Genomic DNA, 17421 nt, shown 5'->3' on the forward strand with positions numbered 1-17421 from the left:
GTTGGTCCATTGTAATATGAGAGACAATTTAGGTCGAATGAATGATGATACAGCTACAGTAGTTTGGTTCGAGTCGTTAGCTTAGCAGTTAAGCTTTACAAGGTAGCCATTGCTATGCGTCAGGTGCTCCGTCCGTATTTATACGGGTACCCTTCCTTTTTTGCATACTTTGTCTGGTTTGAATTGATTGCTTATTTTTCTTTGATCTGATAAGTGATGTTCTCTTTGTTATAGGTGTTTACGTCACTCTAAGCTGAAAATGCATTACTGTACTGTGTCATGCATTGTTTGTCGCACTACTGTGTCATGCATTGTTTGTCACATTCTGATAATGAGTGTTTACGACCTGTCGCCGCCCGCTGCATGGCTTGCTTTTGTGCATGCTACCGCCGCTTACAATTAAAAAAAGAGAGAGGAATCTTATCATTAGCGAAACACTGGCAAGAGACTGCTATTTGTTGTTACTTACACTGCTGCTTTCTTTGATACTGATCAACAAGAACCAAATAATAGACAGCGTATGATAGAAGATGTTCTGAACGAGAGTTTAGCGAAAAATTTTCTCCATTTGAAAATCTTTGCGGACGCCTCTTTAGAACATTACATTCTGCACTGAAATTAAAGACTCATCTTAGATTTAAAAATCTAGTCAATTGCCGTGCTTCATTTCTGACTGTATCACTATTAGGCATAAGAATAATACGAATATAAACATGACATGATATGTATATTCTTCCGCGTTTGCTGTTGTCTCACTCTAGTTTCACAGTTTATTAGGCAGACAGGACTTAAATGAGTTAGCAGCAAACACGAAAGAATACATGGCGAAATGTTTATATTCATATTATTCTTATGCTGAAGAGATTACTGCATGTGATTCACAATTCATAAAAGTTCCTATAAGGAACCATCTCTTCTCACAGGTAGGAAAAAATTCAGAACGTAGAGTTGGCCATATTGACAAGCATCCTAAACAGTCTTGCCAGTCGGATTTTTGTAGTACATTGAAATGCTGCTACATTCGAAGATGGACAATACGGTATTTGTATTTACTTCGTTGGATAATGTATGAAAATGCAGTGGTCGAAATTCGAGGGGGAGAAAAAAGCTAGTCTTCCACCTTTTTTTAAAATTTATTTACTGATGCAGAGGGTTTGGTGCCAGTATTTATCTTTGTGCCTCCAAAGCATGCCTGTGTAGCGCTACATATATTCGACGGTAAAAGTTAGCTGTGGCGGCACCAACAAACATTTTTCAGAACTTCCGCTTACTTTGCACTCGATTCTAAGCCGTACACAATTTTTTGGATTACAAAAACCGGAAAAAAGTGCGGCTTAGATTCGAGTAAATACGGTACGACAGATCAGATTTGTACCGACCACAAAGAGGCAGCAGCAACTAACTACAGACTGCTTCATTTAAAACTAGTCAGAGTATCCAGAGGGAACAGTAGCCTCATGAGTGCCAGTTATATGTGTACGAAAAGGAGTGTACGTGTCCTTCTCTGATGAAGGCATTTGTCCGATACCTGAATACCCTCTCTACTTTGAAATAAACCTGAATACCCACCAATTTGAAATAATGCAGATTGCCACCTAATGCCTCCCCTATGCAATGAGCCTAGCCTAATTCACATCGTTATTCCATCCTTGATTATCCATTGTTTATAAGCATTATATATCTTATTCTCCTTGGTTGCCTTCTTTCCGTATCCATATCAACTTATGCCATAGCACCATATGTAATACTTGGACATGTTCCGCAGCCTCAAGCCACCAGCACGCCACACTTTGACTAGTCTGCCAACAGCAACTGCACAGGCCAGCCACCACAGGCTGCCTGCAGTGGGTCACACAACGTGTGCTCACGGCTGAGCATCTGCTGCGCTGTCCTGTCTACTTGAGCACTCCTCCTTACAGGCGCAGTACAGCAGGCACTCGCCCTCATAATAAGTTCATATTTACTGTCAGCAGCTGCTTGTATAAGTACCTGGATTGGTTCTATGTTTATGTCTATGTTCTCAACTGCTGTTCGCTTGTGGATGGAAGAAAGGTAAAGTTTTTTTCATAGTGGCCATGCTAGTGGTTGTGTCTTACAATACGTTGCAAATGGCATTGAGTGTGGTTTTCACTTTCGTGTGCTCAGTTTACTTCTTTGCTCCTTCAGTTCTTCTGACCCTGGAGGTAGTGCTCCCATCTCTCCTTGAGCGGAACAGGCTCTTACAATTGCTACCACAAACTTCTCTGCCACATTGCTTATGCAGTCTTCCAAACTGCTGATGTACCTGCTGCCTTTCCCCCTTATGACGACCTGGCCAAAGACGGGAGATATACGAAGAACTGTCTTTGGCAACACTTCCTCACTTTTAGTGTCACTGATGCCACCTCGTGATTGTTAAAAAACTACTGGTCAGCCTTCCCTCTACATTGACTTTAAAGTTTCTGTTAATGCTAAGTCTACCACTGGTATCTACCCTTTACCCTGTCCAAACGAGTTATTGGCTAAATTCACTGGGGGCCAGGTTTTGTATGAAGCCTATTTAGAGGATCCATTGAATGAGGATTGTAAACGGCTCCTTGTAATTAATATGTCCTTCGGCTTGTTCTGGGATGCGTCAACTATCTCTCTGTCATCCTTCTAGCAGGTGTGTCCACAGAAGAGCATTTACGTAACTTAAGCGCCTTGTTCAGTCTTATATACTGCAGGGTTGAAATGCAACTTGGCCAAATCACACTTCTTGTGGATGTTGATATTTCTTGGGATGGTGTTCAGCCTTCACGCCATTATGTTGTTGCAGTCACAGCTCTGCCTTGCCCTACAAACGTAAAGGAACTCCAAGTTTTTATAGGTCAAATTGCTTACTATTAAAAATTTATCCTGAGTGCGGCTGCATTGACCAATCCCTTCCACGGTTTGCTCCATAAGAACATTCTCTTTCAGTGGACGCTGGCCTGCAAACATGCGTTCACGCCATTGATAGCTAAATTACGTTCTGCTCTGTTTAGCTGCTTTCCATCCCGGCTGCCACCTGGTTTTGGCTATGGATGTTTCTCAGGATGCACTCAGGACTGTTCCGCACATCAATATGTTGATGGTTCAGAATGTCCGACAGCTTGTGCACCAAAATTGCTGAACTCCACTCAGCAGCACTATTCACAAGTTGAAAAGGAAGTATTTGCTATTGACTATGCTCTCAAAAGTTTCATGTGTTCTTGTACAGGCATCAGTCCCACCTCATTAGTGGCCACAAGCCATTAGTTTAACTGTTTAATCCTCCTGCTTCGTTGCCCACCAAAGCAGCACACCGCCTCCATTGTTGGGTTTTCTTTCTGCCTTGCTACAACTATGAAATACATTTTTGGACTACTGTGTAATATACCAATGCCAATGTGCTGTCCCACCTTCTCACTGGGCAGGACTCTACATTTGATTGGAATGAACTCCTTTGTTTTCATTTAGATGCTGAGGTGCAATGTGCAGTGGAAGGATACTCTCAAATCGCAGCTTAAGTCACTGCAAATATGGTTTTGCATTAAGTTATTATGCAATTCAGCAATGTTGGCCAGACAGGCCTCTGGGCAGGGTTTTTAATCTTTTATTTAACTATTTTGCCCTCTGCAACGCATTTCAGTATCTGACGGTGGTGATCTCTTAGCTATGGACTGGAAGTTATTCAGGGTTGTGATCCCATACAGCCTCCAGTGGGATGTGCTTCAGCTGCTACATCAGGAAAATTGAGGAGGGCGAGTCCTCGTGTACCGAGTTACTGGCCCGTCGACTTGTGTTTTGGCCCAGCATTCATGGTGACACTGCGCATGCTGTCACGGCCTGTTCTTAGTATGCCACCCAACAGGCAGCACAGCAGGCTACACTTTTCCGTGGACCAGACTGCAGAGTCCATGGAAAAGCATCCATGCTGATTCTGTGGGATCCTTCCTAAATTCTGCTTGGCTGCTGGTTGTCAACACACTATAGAAATTTCCATGTGTTAGCCACTCCTTCGATGTCAGCCGTGGTTATGGTTCAGGACCCCCTGAAAAGTTTGTCTATTGAAGGATTGCCTTGCACGCTTGTGACAGATAATGGTACACAGTTTGTATTTCACGCCTTCCCCCCATGTACTCAAAGGCATTTGCCATGTGACTGCTTCTCCTTTTCACCCACAATCTAACGGTGAGGCAGACATTTCATACACATGTTCAAGATTCAAATGTAGAAGTACGTTGTGGACTCCTTCACGGATGACACCTTGACATGCTTCTCGAGTTCCTATGCGTTTATGCCAATGACAGACTGGAGTCTGGCTGAGATACTCCACAGTCGCCAACCTCGCACTCTCCTGCATCTGCTCATGCCATTCCACTGATGTCTGTAGGCAGGGTCCTCATCTTGGTTTGTTCCTGGCTCTGCTGTCTGTGCTCAAGTGTTTGGCCACCAACTGAAGTGGATTCCCTCCATGGTCCACAGCTGCCACAGATGCTGTCTCTGTATGGTACACACCAGTGAAGGAGTGGTGGCACGGCACCATGACCAGCTGCACCCTCACGCAACAGGGAGAGTCTTGGGTCCGTAGCTGTCGCCTCCTCCCACAGCACCTGTCCCAGCTTCTATGGACATCCCTGCTGCAAGGGAAGACGCACTAAGCGTAAAGGGCCCTGGTGTAGCCAGCACCAGTTGCAGTGCATCACTGCAACTGGTGATTCTGCTGTTGGCTACGCCAGTGCCCTCGGGCCTTCGACATCTGTGTACCCAGTGGCCCCCCCCCCCCCCCCCCCACAAAGAAGCAACCAGTGTCTTGACCGTCGGTGTAACTCCACTATGTCGAGGAATCTAATGTCGAGATGCTACCAGTGCCTTTTTCACTTGTCCTCTCTTATGGTAATTTGCAGGGGAATACTGCATCAGCAGAGCACCCTTCCCATGAGAGGAAAGGGATTCTATAACCCCGCATACAATGCTTGGATATGCACCGCGGCATCAGGCGGCCCACGTGCTACACTTTGAACATTGCACCAAAGCCTTTTGCTCAGTTTGGCCACAAGAGGTCGCCTGCAGTGGGCCACACAACTTGTGTACACAGCATGGCATGTGACTTGCAGTCTAATGGAACCTTTCCCTTTATAAGCACAGTGCAGCAGGCACTCGCCCTTATATTGCATTCGTACTTATTGTCAGCAACTGCTTGTATCAGAACCTGGATTGTTTCTATGTTTTTGCCTATGTTCTCAACAGTTGTTCACCAGTAAATCAAGAGGAATAAACTTTGGTCCACTGCGGCCATGCTGTTGTTATTGCCTTACAGCACAACACAACTTTCAATTTTTCTAATAACACATTACAAAAATGTTCCACTCTACTAACTCTGTTCATACAAATGATTTTCAGTAGTATTAATACTGAGCAATACGATTCAGCTCATCATACAGAACAAGAAAAACATAAAAAATGTTAGCCATGGTCAAAATTAAATCTAGTGTACGTTCATTTTTAAAAGAGGGGTGGGATGTAATTTTTCAATAAATGGGATTTTTGAGCAGGCTGTATAAAATACCGGGTGATCAAAAAGTCAGTATAAATTTGAAAACTGAATAAATCACGGAATAATGTAGATAGAGAGGTACAAATTGACACACATGCTTGGAATGACATGGGGTTTTATTAGAACCAAAAAAATACAAACGTTCAAAAAATGTTCGACAGATGGTGCTTCATCTGATCAGAATAGCAATAATTAGCATAACAAAGTAAGAGAAAGCAAAGATGATGTTCTTTACAGGAAATGCTCAATATGTCCACCATTATTCCTCAACAATAGCTGTAGTCGAGGAATAATGTTGTGAACAGCACTGTAAAGCATGTCCGGAGTTATGGTGAGGCATTGGCGTCGGATGTTGTCTTTCAGCATCCCTAGAGATGTCTGTCGATCACGATACACTTGCGACTTCAGGTAACCCCAAAGCCAATAATTGCACGGACTGAGGTCTGGGGACCTGGGAGGCCAAGCATGACGAAAGTGGCAGCTGAGCTCACGATCATCACCAAACGACGCGTGCAAGAGATCTTTCATGCATCTAGCAATATGAGGCTTTTTTTTTTTTGTTCTAATAAAACCCCATGTCATTCCAAGCATGTGTGTCAATTTTTACCTCTCTATCTACATTATACCATGGTTTATTAAGTTTTTGAATTTATACTGACTTTTTGATCACCCGGTATGTGCGAAGGTGTCACGTAACACAAACATTATTCCAAAATATCTACTGAATGATACAGTGGTAATACTATGACTAATTACAGGTCATGATTGCCTTCCTATAACTCAAATGTGTAATCACCAAGAAGTCACTTTTATGAAGTGGTAATGTCTGCTAATGTGTAAAAAATTACAATAGTACAAAACTTCTTGAGTATTGTGTTGACAATCTCAAAAAAATAAAATTGCTGCATAAAAATGTTACAAGCATTAAACAAAAAATAAAGTTTTGGTCTAGTTTAGTTTACAGAATTATTTGTTAATCTTTAGCAAATTATGAAATAAAGCAAAAGTATAACCTTTGCTATGGGAACCTTACTTGTTTATGTTAAAAGCACTCCAGATTTAAATTTTCTGTAATGAGATAAAAGCTTACCTATAGTACTTCAGTTTCAAATCTTGTGTGCCTTCATCATCAAAGAATTTTGTGTTAATTTTCTTTGATATAATCTGTGTTCTTATATAATCCTTTTTGGCCAGGCATAAACGCATCTGCTCCAGAATAAGTTCTACCTACAGGTAAAAACCGTAAGAAACTAATTAATTGCTTTAAAAGTGCTTATTTTTAGAAGCAATATAAATTCAACTCAGATCATGATGACCCTTACAACAAAAGTTTACACCACATTTTCTAACTTTTTTTTTATAATGCAACAAGATATCAGAAGTGCTGAAGACTTTAAGAAACATGATTTTTGTCCTAGACAGATGGAAGAGAGAACCCTGATACCACCCCCCTCTGGAAGTGAGTAGGCAATGCCTGCACAGATATTCTACAAATGTCCAACAATGCAAGGTCTGAGTATCCCACAGAAAAGGAGACTTCTTCCATCCAAATGGCCAACAGGCTTTCAGAGGACTTAGTAGTGAGAGGATGGTGGACACACTCATGCTCCTAGAACTAGAAACCATTCCTAAAGGTGGATGCTTCTACTGAGGTCAATGGCACACCAGATACATGATATGGATGGTAAAAATCTGAGTAAGTTGTGTCACTGAATGAAAGAGTGTTAGGAATGATGACACTGAGCACCCCAGCATAAGCAGATTGTCCAAGTTCACATACCAATATCCAGTACAGACGAAAAGGAAATAGATTAAATATATGAACAAAAACGTGTAAATCTACATACATAAAATGGAAATGGACAAGAACAAACTATAAACGTAGGAAACTTGAATAGCATAGTAGGGAAAGATAAGGAATTTAGTTGGTAAATGCAAGAAAAGAAACAAAATCGGTGAAAACTAACAGCCTTCTATGAGCAATTTGACCTCCGGATTTCTAATTCTTGGTATATGAACCATCACTGAAGAATGTATATATGGAAACCTCACAGTGATAACACGATACCAGATATATTTTGTTATAATCAACCACATATTCAAAAATAGTATCAAAACAGGAAAAATGTTCCTGAGAACAGATGTGGACTCAGAGCAAAATTTAATGATGCAGGCACATACAACAAAGCTGAAGTACATTAAAAGAAGCAAACGCTACTCTCAAACTCCAGAAAAACTGGAAAATTCAGCATAAATGTGTCAGAAGAAAATTCTAGAAGAAGAGACCAGAGAAGTAAAGGAGGAAAAGAATAGGAAAGAATGGACAACATGAAGTACGTTCTATAAAATTAATAAAAAGAGAAAAGTATAGAGGCTGAAAAAGAAAGTAATAAGATTAACTGATCAGACCAGCAAGGAATGAATGAGGACTTTGTGCAAGGACACTGAAGAAGTGGAAAATTAATGGAAATGTATACAATAGTTGAGTACCTAACAAACAAGGCTTCAAGAAAAGTCAGCAAAGAGAACTTACTCAACAAAAAATGCAAGGCTGAAGCTTGTGTACAAGAGAACAAGTGAGTACTGAAGGTATATGTTGAAGAATTATATGCAACGAAAGCATATCATACACCACCACTGAGCAGGAATTGCAATGTAAGGAAACAAATAGTGGCTGACATAACACGATGGGAATGGCAAAAGCCATTCAGAAACTGTTAAAGTAGAGGAATACAATGAACTGTGGTGAAGTACCAAAAAAATGAAATGATCGTATGGCACTGTTAGCCTGGAGGCCCCACCTGGGGGAGTTCGGCCGCCAAGTGCAAGTCTTATTTCAGTCGACACCACATTGGGTGACTTGTGTGCCAGTGATAAGGATGAAATGATGATGACAACACAACACAACACCCACCCAGTCCACGAATGGAGAAAATCTCCAAGCCAGCCAGGAATTGAACCCACGTCCATTGCATGGGAGGCAAGCATGTTACCATTCAGCTAAGCAGGCGGACAGTGAAGTACCAGTTGAAACTCTAAAGGCCTTGGGAAATGGAGCAGTATTTAAGTAGACTGACAAATTTTATCCAAACGATATGTGACAAGGGCAATTGACTTCAAGATTTAGTTGAAGCCATTCACATACTTTTACCCTAGAAAAACAATGCCAAAGAATAAAGATTATAGGACAATTAATTACACGTGAACAATTAAAAGGCAGTGTATGTGCTTGTAGTCAGAAGTTTTCATAGAAAAATTAAGGAAAACATGGTGGACAATCCATTCAGATTCAAGAAAGGAACATCAGATGCTATGAATGGCACATGATGCTGAAGTAATTAGGAACATATTCATATTCATCTGTTTGACAGGCTGAGAAAAAGCTTTGGACAGATTTGACTGGACTAATCTCCTGAAGAGTTTGAAAGACATTCATGTATAATGAAAGGGCAGAAAGCTAATAAAGGAACTGAACACAAGACATGAAGTGGTAGTAAGTATTGACAATGAGGAAACAAATGAGATGGGCCCTGGAAGAGGTGTTAAGAAAAGGGTATTGGCCATCAACACTTTTCAACATTCATGGTAAGAAACATACGGCCAAAGCAGTACAAGAAGTGACAGAAATGACAGAAGAGGAATAATACCAGAAGAGTAGGGAGTGAGGATAAAAATAAGAACAACCAAAGATATGAGAATCAATAAACATGAAGTTTCCATCAAAACATCATTGGAAGGAAAGACCTTGGATCACGCAAAATCTTTTGGGTACTTAGAAGTCAGGTGACAGAAAATGCATGCTGTTTGAGGAAAATAAAAAGCAGACTATCTATGGCTAAAATAGTACATAACTGAGGGTATAGGAGATCACTTACCAAATAGCAGCTAAGTGTTCAGTCATTGACAGACACACAACTTGCTAGCTTTCAGAATAAAAAATTATTCTTTGTGGTGCTAGGGACAGTGAGTGCATGCCTCCCCCCCCCCCCCCCCCAGCCAGTATAATGTAGGGGTTAGGGGCAAAAGTAGGAGCGAGCGAGTGTGTGTGTGTGTGTGTGTGTGTGTGTGTGTGTGTGTGTGTGTGTGTGCGTGTGTGTGTGTGTTTAGGGGTGGGAGGGAGGGGGCCGTGGCTGCTATTCAGTGAGTGGTCTCTTTTACTATTAAATTATTTACATTCTACCACAACTTTCCTATTATATTTTCAGAGTGAAAAACAAGAATGACTACACCAGGCACGGCATTCACCTATTTATGCAAGGAAACAAGGAAAATAGAAGCTGTGCAGGCATTTACAGAATATAGTCAAGATCAGAGGGTCTGAGCCTGCACCACCTATTGTTTATTGTGAGGACAGAGGAATGGCTGGGATTGCCTGCTAAGACAGTACCACCAGCAGCAGGGACTGAGGTCACAGCACAAAATAAGTTCAAATATCTATTGAGATCAGTCAGAACTCGACGCTGCCTACTTCACTGGGAGCAGAACTATCTGCATCAGCTGGAAGTGACTGACATTTCTTAGACCAACCAGCACCCAGAATCATCAGGAACTGAGTCAGAATCACGTGTACAAGGCTGGCTAACAACAGAGGAGGAGATACAGTGCAAAAGCACAAGATACAAGATGCCTATGTAACAGGATTTTTTACACATATAATCAGGAAAAAGGCGAAACGGTATGTACGAATACAAAGGTACATGTTTCTGAATCTCACATCAAACTATTCAGTATGCTGTGAGGAAAGCAGAAGAGAGATAAGTGCTTACTGGTTTTGAGGCACACAATGTTTTAATTATCACAGAGCATGGTCTGACACACAACAGATTAAGAGCTTACAATGTAATTGGTTTTCAAGGAATTGAATCTTTCAATAAAATGAAACATAAAAGGAGGTGAGGTTGCTATATTCATTAAAAATGAGATACGGGATAACTTTCCAGGGTGGTTGCGAAGAGTACAGAGATGTTTTTTTGTATTGTAGGCTAAGTTACATCTTCAGGCAGCTCTGTCGATAGTTTTCCCAGAGAGATAGATGCCTTTCTTGTAAATGTGGTGAGGGATTTCCAATACATTATAATGGTAGGAGATACAAATATTAACACATCAAAGTAAATTCTTATACTTAGGCACTTCTGTGATGTACACAGCACTCTCAATTCAAAACTAAAAGTAAATTGCCCTATTTGATAATGATACTTGCAAGTCATTGATAGAACATGTTATTACAAACATATCAAAGAACATGATTTATGCACAAGTTACAGACACTGCAATGCCAGACCAGTACAGACTACTAATAGATAATTGCACTACAGGGCAGGGTTATGATATTTTTGTGGAACTAAGATTGAAAAATATATCAAATATGAATTTGCTAAATAAAATGCTTGAAACATAAATCTGGTCAGACATTTACACTTCTTGTTTCTCAGCACAGAGATGGGACGCAAATTATCATCCATGTTTCACTTCCAGACATGGCTACACACCATAGAAATACTTTCCGGAAAGACTTCCCGACACTTAAATCTGTGCGTGATTTTAACAAATTTCTTTCCTTCAAAAATGCTTTTCTTGCCATTTCCAGTCTCCATTTTACAGGGTGTTTCAAAAATGACCGGTATATTTGAAACGGCAATAAAAACTAAACGAGCAGCGTTTGTTGCAATATGCTTGGGACAACAGTACATTTTCAGGCGGACAAACTTTCAAAATTACAGTAGTTACAATTTTCAACAACAGATGGCACTGCAAGTGATGTGAAAGATATAGAAGACAACGCAGTCTGTGGGTGCGCCATTCTGTACGTCGTCTTTCTGCTGTAAGCGTGTGCTGTTCACAACGTGCAAGTGTGCTGTAGACAACATGGTTTATTCCTTAGAACAGAGGATTTTTCTGGTGTTGGAATTCCACCGCCTAGAACACAGTGTTGTTGCAACAAGACGAAGTTTTCAACGGAGGTTTAATGTAACCAAAGGACCGAAAAGCGATACAATAAAGGATCTGTTTGAAAAATTTCAACGGACTGGGAACGTGACGGATGAACGTGCTGGAAAGGTAGGGCGACCGCGTACAGCAACCACAGAGGGCAACGCGCAGCTAGTGCAGCAGGTGATCCAACAGCGGCCTCGGGTTTCCGTTCGCCGTGTTGCAGCTGCGGTCCAAATGACGCCAACGTCCACGTATCGTCTCATGCGCCAGAGTTTACACCTCTATCCATACAAAATTCAAACGCGGCAACCCCTCAGCGCCGCTACCATTGCTGCACGAGAGACATTCGCTAACGATATAGTGCACAGGATTGATGACGGCAATATGCATGTGGGCAGCATTTGGTTTACTGACGAAACTTATTTTTACCTGGACGGCTTCATCAATAAACAGAACTGGCGCATATGGGGAACCGAAAAGCCCCATGTTGCAGTCCCATCGTCCCTGCATCCTCAAAAAGTACTGGTCTGGGCCGCCATTTCTTCCAAAGGAATCATTGGCCCATTTTTCAGATCCGAAACGATTACTGCATCACACTATCTGGACATTCTTCGTGAATTTGTGGCGGTACAAACTGCCTTAGACGACACTGCGAACACCTTGTGGTTTATGCAAGATGGTGCCCGGCCACATCGCACAGCCGACGTCTTTAATTTCCTGAATGAATATTTCGATGATCGTGTGATTGCTTTGGGCTATCCGAAACATACAGGAGGCGGCGTGGATTGGCCTCCCTATTCGCCAGACATGAACCCCTGTGATTTCTTTCTGTGGTGACACTTGAAAGACCAGGTGTACCGCCAGAATCCAGAAACAATTGAACAGCTGAAGCAGTACATCTCATCTGCATGTGAAGCCATTCCGCCAGACACGTTGTCAAAGGCTTCGGGTAATTTCATTCAGAGACTACGCCATATTATTGCTACGCATGGTGGATATGTGGAAAATATTGTACTATAGAGTTTCCCAGACCGCAGCGCCATCTGTTGTTGAAAATTGTAACTACTGTAATTTCGAAAGTTTGTCTGCCTGAAAATGTACTGTTGTCCCAAGCATATTGCAACAAACGGTGTATTTCTATCGCCGCTCGTTTAGTTTTTATTGCCGTTTCAAATATACCGGTCATTTTTGAAACACCCTGTATATCCTCTCTATTCTGTCCATCATCAGTTATTTTGCTGCCCAAACAGCAAAACTCATCTACTACTTTAAGTGTCTCATTTCCTAATCTAATTCCCTCAGCATCATCTGATTTAATTCGACTACATTCCATTATCCTCGTTTTGCTTTTGTTGATGTTCATCTTATATCCTCCTTTGAAGACATTGCCCTTCCATTAAACTGCTATTCCAAGTCCTTCGCTGTCTCTGACAGAAACAAAATGCCAATGATGAACCTCAAAGGTTTTATTTTTTCTACCTCAACTTTAATTCCCAATCCAAATTTTTCTTTGGTTTAGTTTACTGCTTGCTCAATATACAGATTGAATAACATTGGCGATGGGCTACAACACTGCCTCACTCCCTTCTCAACCACTGCTTGCCTTTCAACTCTTGTGATTGTTGTCTGGTTCGGTAAAAGTTGCAATAGCCTTTTGCTCTCTCTATTTTACCCCCACAATCTTTAGAATTTCAAAGAAAGTATTCCAGTCCCACAATAAATAGGAAAAAAGCAAGAGAACACTGGATTACTCCAGAATTAGGAGTGTCAGAGAGGAACCAACTCTGGTTTATTGTTGATATAAAATAAAATAAAATTTACTCAAAAAGATGTTGCATATTATTAAGAAAAAGATCTATAAGGATTATTAAGAGATTCAGAATTTAGGTATTTCAATAACACACTTGTACATGTTGTATATGTAAAAAACCACTTTTTGGAACTTAAAATGTTTTTCGCTTTATTCTAAAGCATCTTCAGTGGTCACTGTGACATTATTGTTATTTCCTTTTACAATTTTGTTTGCTAGTATCACAAACAGTTCACAAGCTTTACTTACTACTGTAAACAGTGTTAATTCTTATCATTAGTTACAGTTTGTTGGTTGTTTACATCATTCTTCCTGTTGTTCCACATGTATGTGTCAAATTTTAGCAGACAGCATTTTCCCTGTACTAAATCTATTCAAGTTTCTGTGGCGCAAAAAACCACTGTCATAATGTCATTTTGTGTGTTTTGTTTAGCTACTGCAGGACATGTTCAATCTTCACCCACAATTAATTCTCCTTTAAAGGCATTACCTACAAACAAATCCAGAGTGCAGCTAAGGGCACCCACATGACACAATCCCATGCCAGCCTATTCACGGAGCATCTAGGGAATCCTTCCTAATCACCCAGAATCCCAAACTCCTCATCTGGTTCAGATTCACTGATGACATCTTCACGATCTGGATCAAGGGTGAGGACACCCTAATCACATACCTCCAGAACCTCAACACCTTCTCACCCTTTCGTTTCACTTGGTTCTACTCAACCGCCCACAGTCACCCTCCTCAATGTTGACCTCTACCTCAAAGATGACTATATCAGTACCTCTAGCCATGTCAAACTTACCAACCATCAGCAATACCTCCAAATCGACAGCTGCCACCCATTCCATACAAAGAAGTCCATTCCATACAGCATATGTAGCAACGAGCTTTCCCACTCAAAATATACTGTGGGTCTAACTGAGGCCGGTACAGATTGCAATTACCCTCCCAACCTTGTACAAAAACAGATATCCCATACCTTATCTTTCCAGCACCCGATACCTCTCAGAGCCTCACTGTCTGGCCACAGAGAAGTATTCTCCTTGTGACTCAGTACCACCCAGGACTGGAGCAACTGAATTACATTCTCAGCCAGGGTTTTGACTACCTCTCGTCGTGCCTGAAATGAGACATGTGCTGCCCACTATCCTTCTTAGTCCTCCGACAGTGGTATTCTGCCACCCACAGAACTTTTACAATATCCTCGTCCATCCCCTACACAACCGCTGCTCCCAACCCCTTGCCTCATGTCTCAATTCCCCGTAATAGATCTAGATGCAAGACCTGTCCCATACATCCTCCCACCACCAACTATTCCTGTCCTGTCACAAACATCACCTACCCCATCAAAGGTCCGGCTACAAGCTAAGCTGCAACCACTGTGCCACATTCTTTGTGCGCATGACAACCAACAAGCTGTCCATGTACATGAATGGCCAGCAGCACATTGTGGCCAAGAAACAAGTGGACCACACTGTTGACGAGCACACCACCCATTATTACATCCTTCATTTCAATTACTGCTTCACAACCTGAGCCATCTAGATCTTTCCCACTAACATCAGCTTTTCTGAATTGTGCAGGTGGGGACTCTCCCTTCAATATGCCCCATATTTCCATAAGTCATCTGGTCTCAACCTTCATTAGTCATTGTCCTTACCCATCTAGCTGCTTCCCTGTTCCCATTCCAGCACTACACAAGTCCTCTATTCCACGAAAGCACCCAGTCTTTTTACTTCTCCCCTCTCCCGCAACCCCCCCCCCCCCAATCCCTCTTCCCTGCCCTCTGTAACCTCCCGACTGCACCTAACTGCCCCACTCTCCACATTGTCCGTACACACTCCCAGCAGCACTTTACCGTCCCCCCCCCCCAGCCTCCTCCTTACCCCACCTGGTTGCCTCTACCATAATGCCCTGCTGCATGCAGTATGCCTCCAGCTGCCAGTGACTGTGGTCGCGTGTGTGTGTGTGTGTGTGTGTGTGTGTGTGTGTGTGTGTGTGTGTGTGTGTGTGTGTGTGTGTGGGGTGGGGTGGGGGGCTGTCTAATTTTGACAAAGGCCTTGTTGAGCAAAAGCTAATTGTGTGACAGTTTTTTTGTTGTGCCTTTCTGTGACTCAGCACCTCCACTATATGGTGATTAGCAACTATCCTTTTCATTATATTGATAAATGTTCATCTTTTGTTTGTTTTGGTAGTGGTGGGAGCATCAGCTATTACTGGATTGGTGGGGTGGAATGGGGTGGAAGGGGGGGCGCACACTTCCCCCCCCCCCCCCCCGCTAAGTTGTGTGTGTGTGTGTGTGTGTGTGTGTGTGTGTGTAGCTAACATGCGTTTACTACTGTGTGTATAAATTATTGCTTTACTATGGTACAGTTGTGGATGATGTAGGGTGAGGATAGTGCCTAGATTGCGATATTATTTTGTGGTTCTAGGACTATGTCTATAGACTATGTTTTATTATTTTAAATAATGTCTGGTTGCTGATCTCTGTCTGGTTGTTTGTTGTGTGTTTCTTCTCTATTATTGCTTTTTGAATTTAGAAGTTCTCTTGTAGGTTAGGAGATGTTTCTTGTTGCTGAACCTGAATATTTTGCATGTCCTTTTGTATTGTGGTAGGGCGTGGTCTTCTTGCTAGAGGTATTCTGCAAATGCTGAATGGTTGGTGCCATATTTCTAGGCTGTATTGTGTCCCTTATACCTTTCTCAAAAGTTCTGCCCATCTGTTCTAAGTGTACAGCATCACAACTTTTCCACTGGAATTGGTAAATTTTTTGTACATGTTAGGGTGACCTTGCTTTATTAAACATTTCTGTATAGAGTTCCTGCTCTAGTATGCTATTTTTATTCCCTGTTTCTTGAGGATGTTCCCAATTCTGCGTGTGCGCTTCCATACGTAACTGTGTACCAGCTTGACTCTTGTGTCCCACCACTACCAAAACAAACAAAAGATGAATACATCCCCCATTAACAAAACTAAACACATGAAATGGTGACATGACAGTGGTTCTTTAATACACTGAAACAATATATTTAGCACAGTGAAAGTGCTGTGTGCTGAAATCTAACACATACATGCGAAAGGCAGGAAGAATGATGTAAAAAATAAATAAATAAAAAAATCTTAAGTAACAAATAGGAATTACACTGAAACTTTATTGGCAGATTAAAACTGTGTGTCAGACCGAGACTCGAATTCGGGAACTTTGACTTTCATGGCCAAATGCTCTACTAACTGACCTACACATTCATGACTCATAACCCATCCTCACAGCTCTACATCTGCCAGTATGTCATCTCCTACCTTCTAATGTTCACAGAAGTTCTCCTGTCAAACTTGCACTCCTGGAGGAAAGGATATTGTGGACACATGGTTTAACCACAGCCTGGGGGATGTTTCAGAAAGAATTTTTTCACTTTGCAGCAGAGTCTTTTCACGTACAACTATCTCGCGGATTGTAAAATTGTTGCTCTTTGGTTTATTTATTCTCTTTGTAACAACACATTTATGAAAAGAGTTACGTGAAATACTTTTAGCAATGCTGTGCTTTGCTTTTCTTTATCATCATTACCTTTTAGCGGAATAAAATGTATATATGGAAGTCTTATTGTTCTGTATCTGGCCTACAATTTAAGGAACGATTTTTCGTAACTGCAACTCATGCTAAGAATCAATATATCTTCCCTACTTCATAGTGATTAAAAGTTGAAATTACTTTGTTATGAACACTGATGTTACAGTTCGTGTGATCGTTCAAAAACACAAGTTCGCAGTGGATTTTATTTCTCGTTAAAATGCTATTTCATACCACGACTAGCCCAAGAACATGAGACTCTCATTAAAAAATACGTTGTCACTATAAAGTTTGCCAGATCAGAACGGAGCACAGCAAGATTCCTATCAGATTCTGAAGGTACATTAAATTATTTGCACTGTAAATTATATCCTATCAGCAGCCCGCGTCAATCTGCAACACATCATAAAATCTGCTGATCTTCACTGCCAGTCTGGGAGCTAAAAGAAATAATATTATTTTACTATTAATTTACCGCTTCCTTGCGGTATGCTCGACTATATTGTAAGTCGTTTAAATACGCCGCGGCAGCGGCTCTTCGTTCTCCACGCAGCTCAGCACCACAG

At 41.5% G+C, this 17421-nt stretch overlaps 1 protein-coding gene across 1 annotated transcript in view; it reads right to left on the minus strand.

The window, feature by feature from the left end:
• LOC124802592 (26S proteasome non-ATPase regulatory subunit 12) overlaps positions 1 to 17421 on the minus strand; it is an 83704-nt gene that overhangs the window by 53438 nt on the left and 12845 nt on the right. Inside the window, exon 5 of the mRNA XM_047263470.1 lies at positions 6630 to 6766. Within this exon, the coding sequence (XP_047119426.1) occupies positions 6630 to 6766 (137 nt within the window). The remainder of the gene's footprint in view (positions 1 to 6629; positions 6767 to 17421) is intronic.

Source organism: Schistocerca piceifrons, chromosome 6, assembly GCF_021461385.2.
Source record: "Schistocerca piceifrons isolate TAMUIC-IGC-003096 chromosome 6, iqSchPice1.1, whole genome shotgun sequence".
NCBI lineage: Eukaryota > Metazoa > Arthropoda > Insecta > Orthoptera > Acrididae > Schistocerca > Schistocerca piceifrons.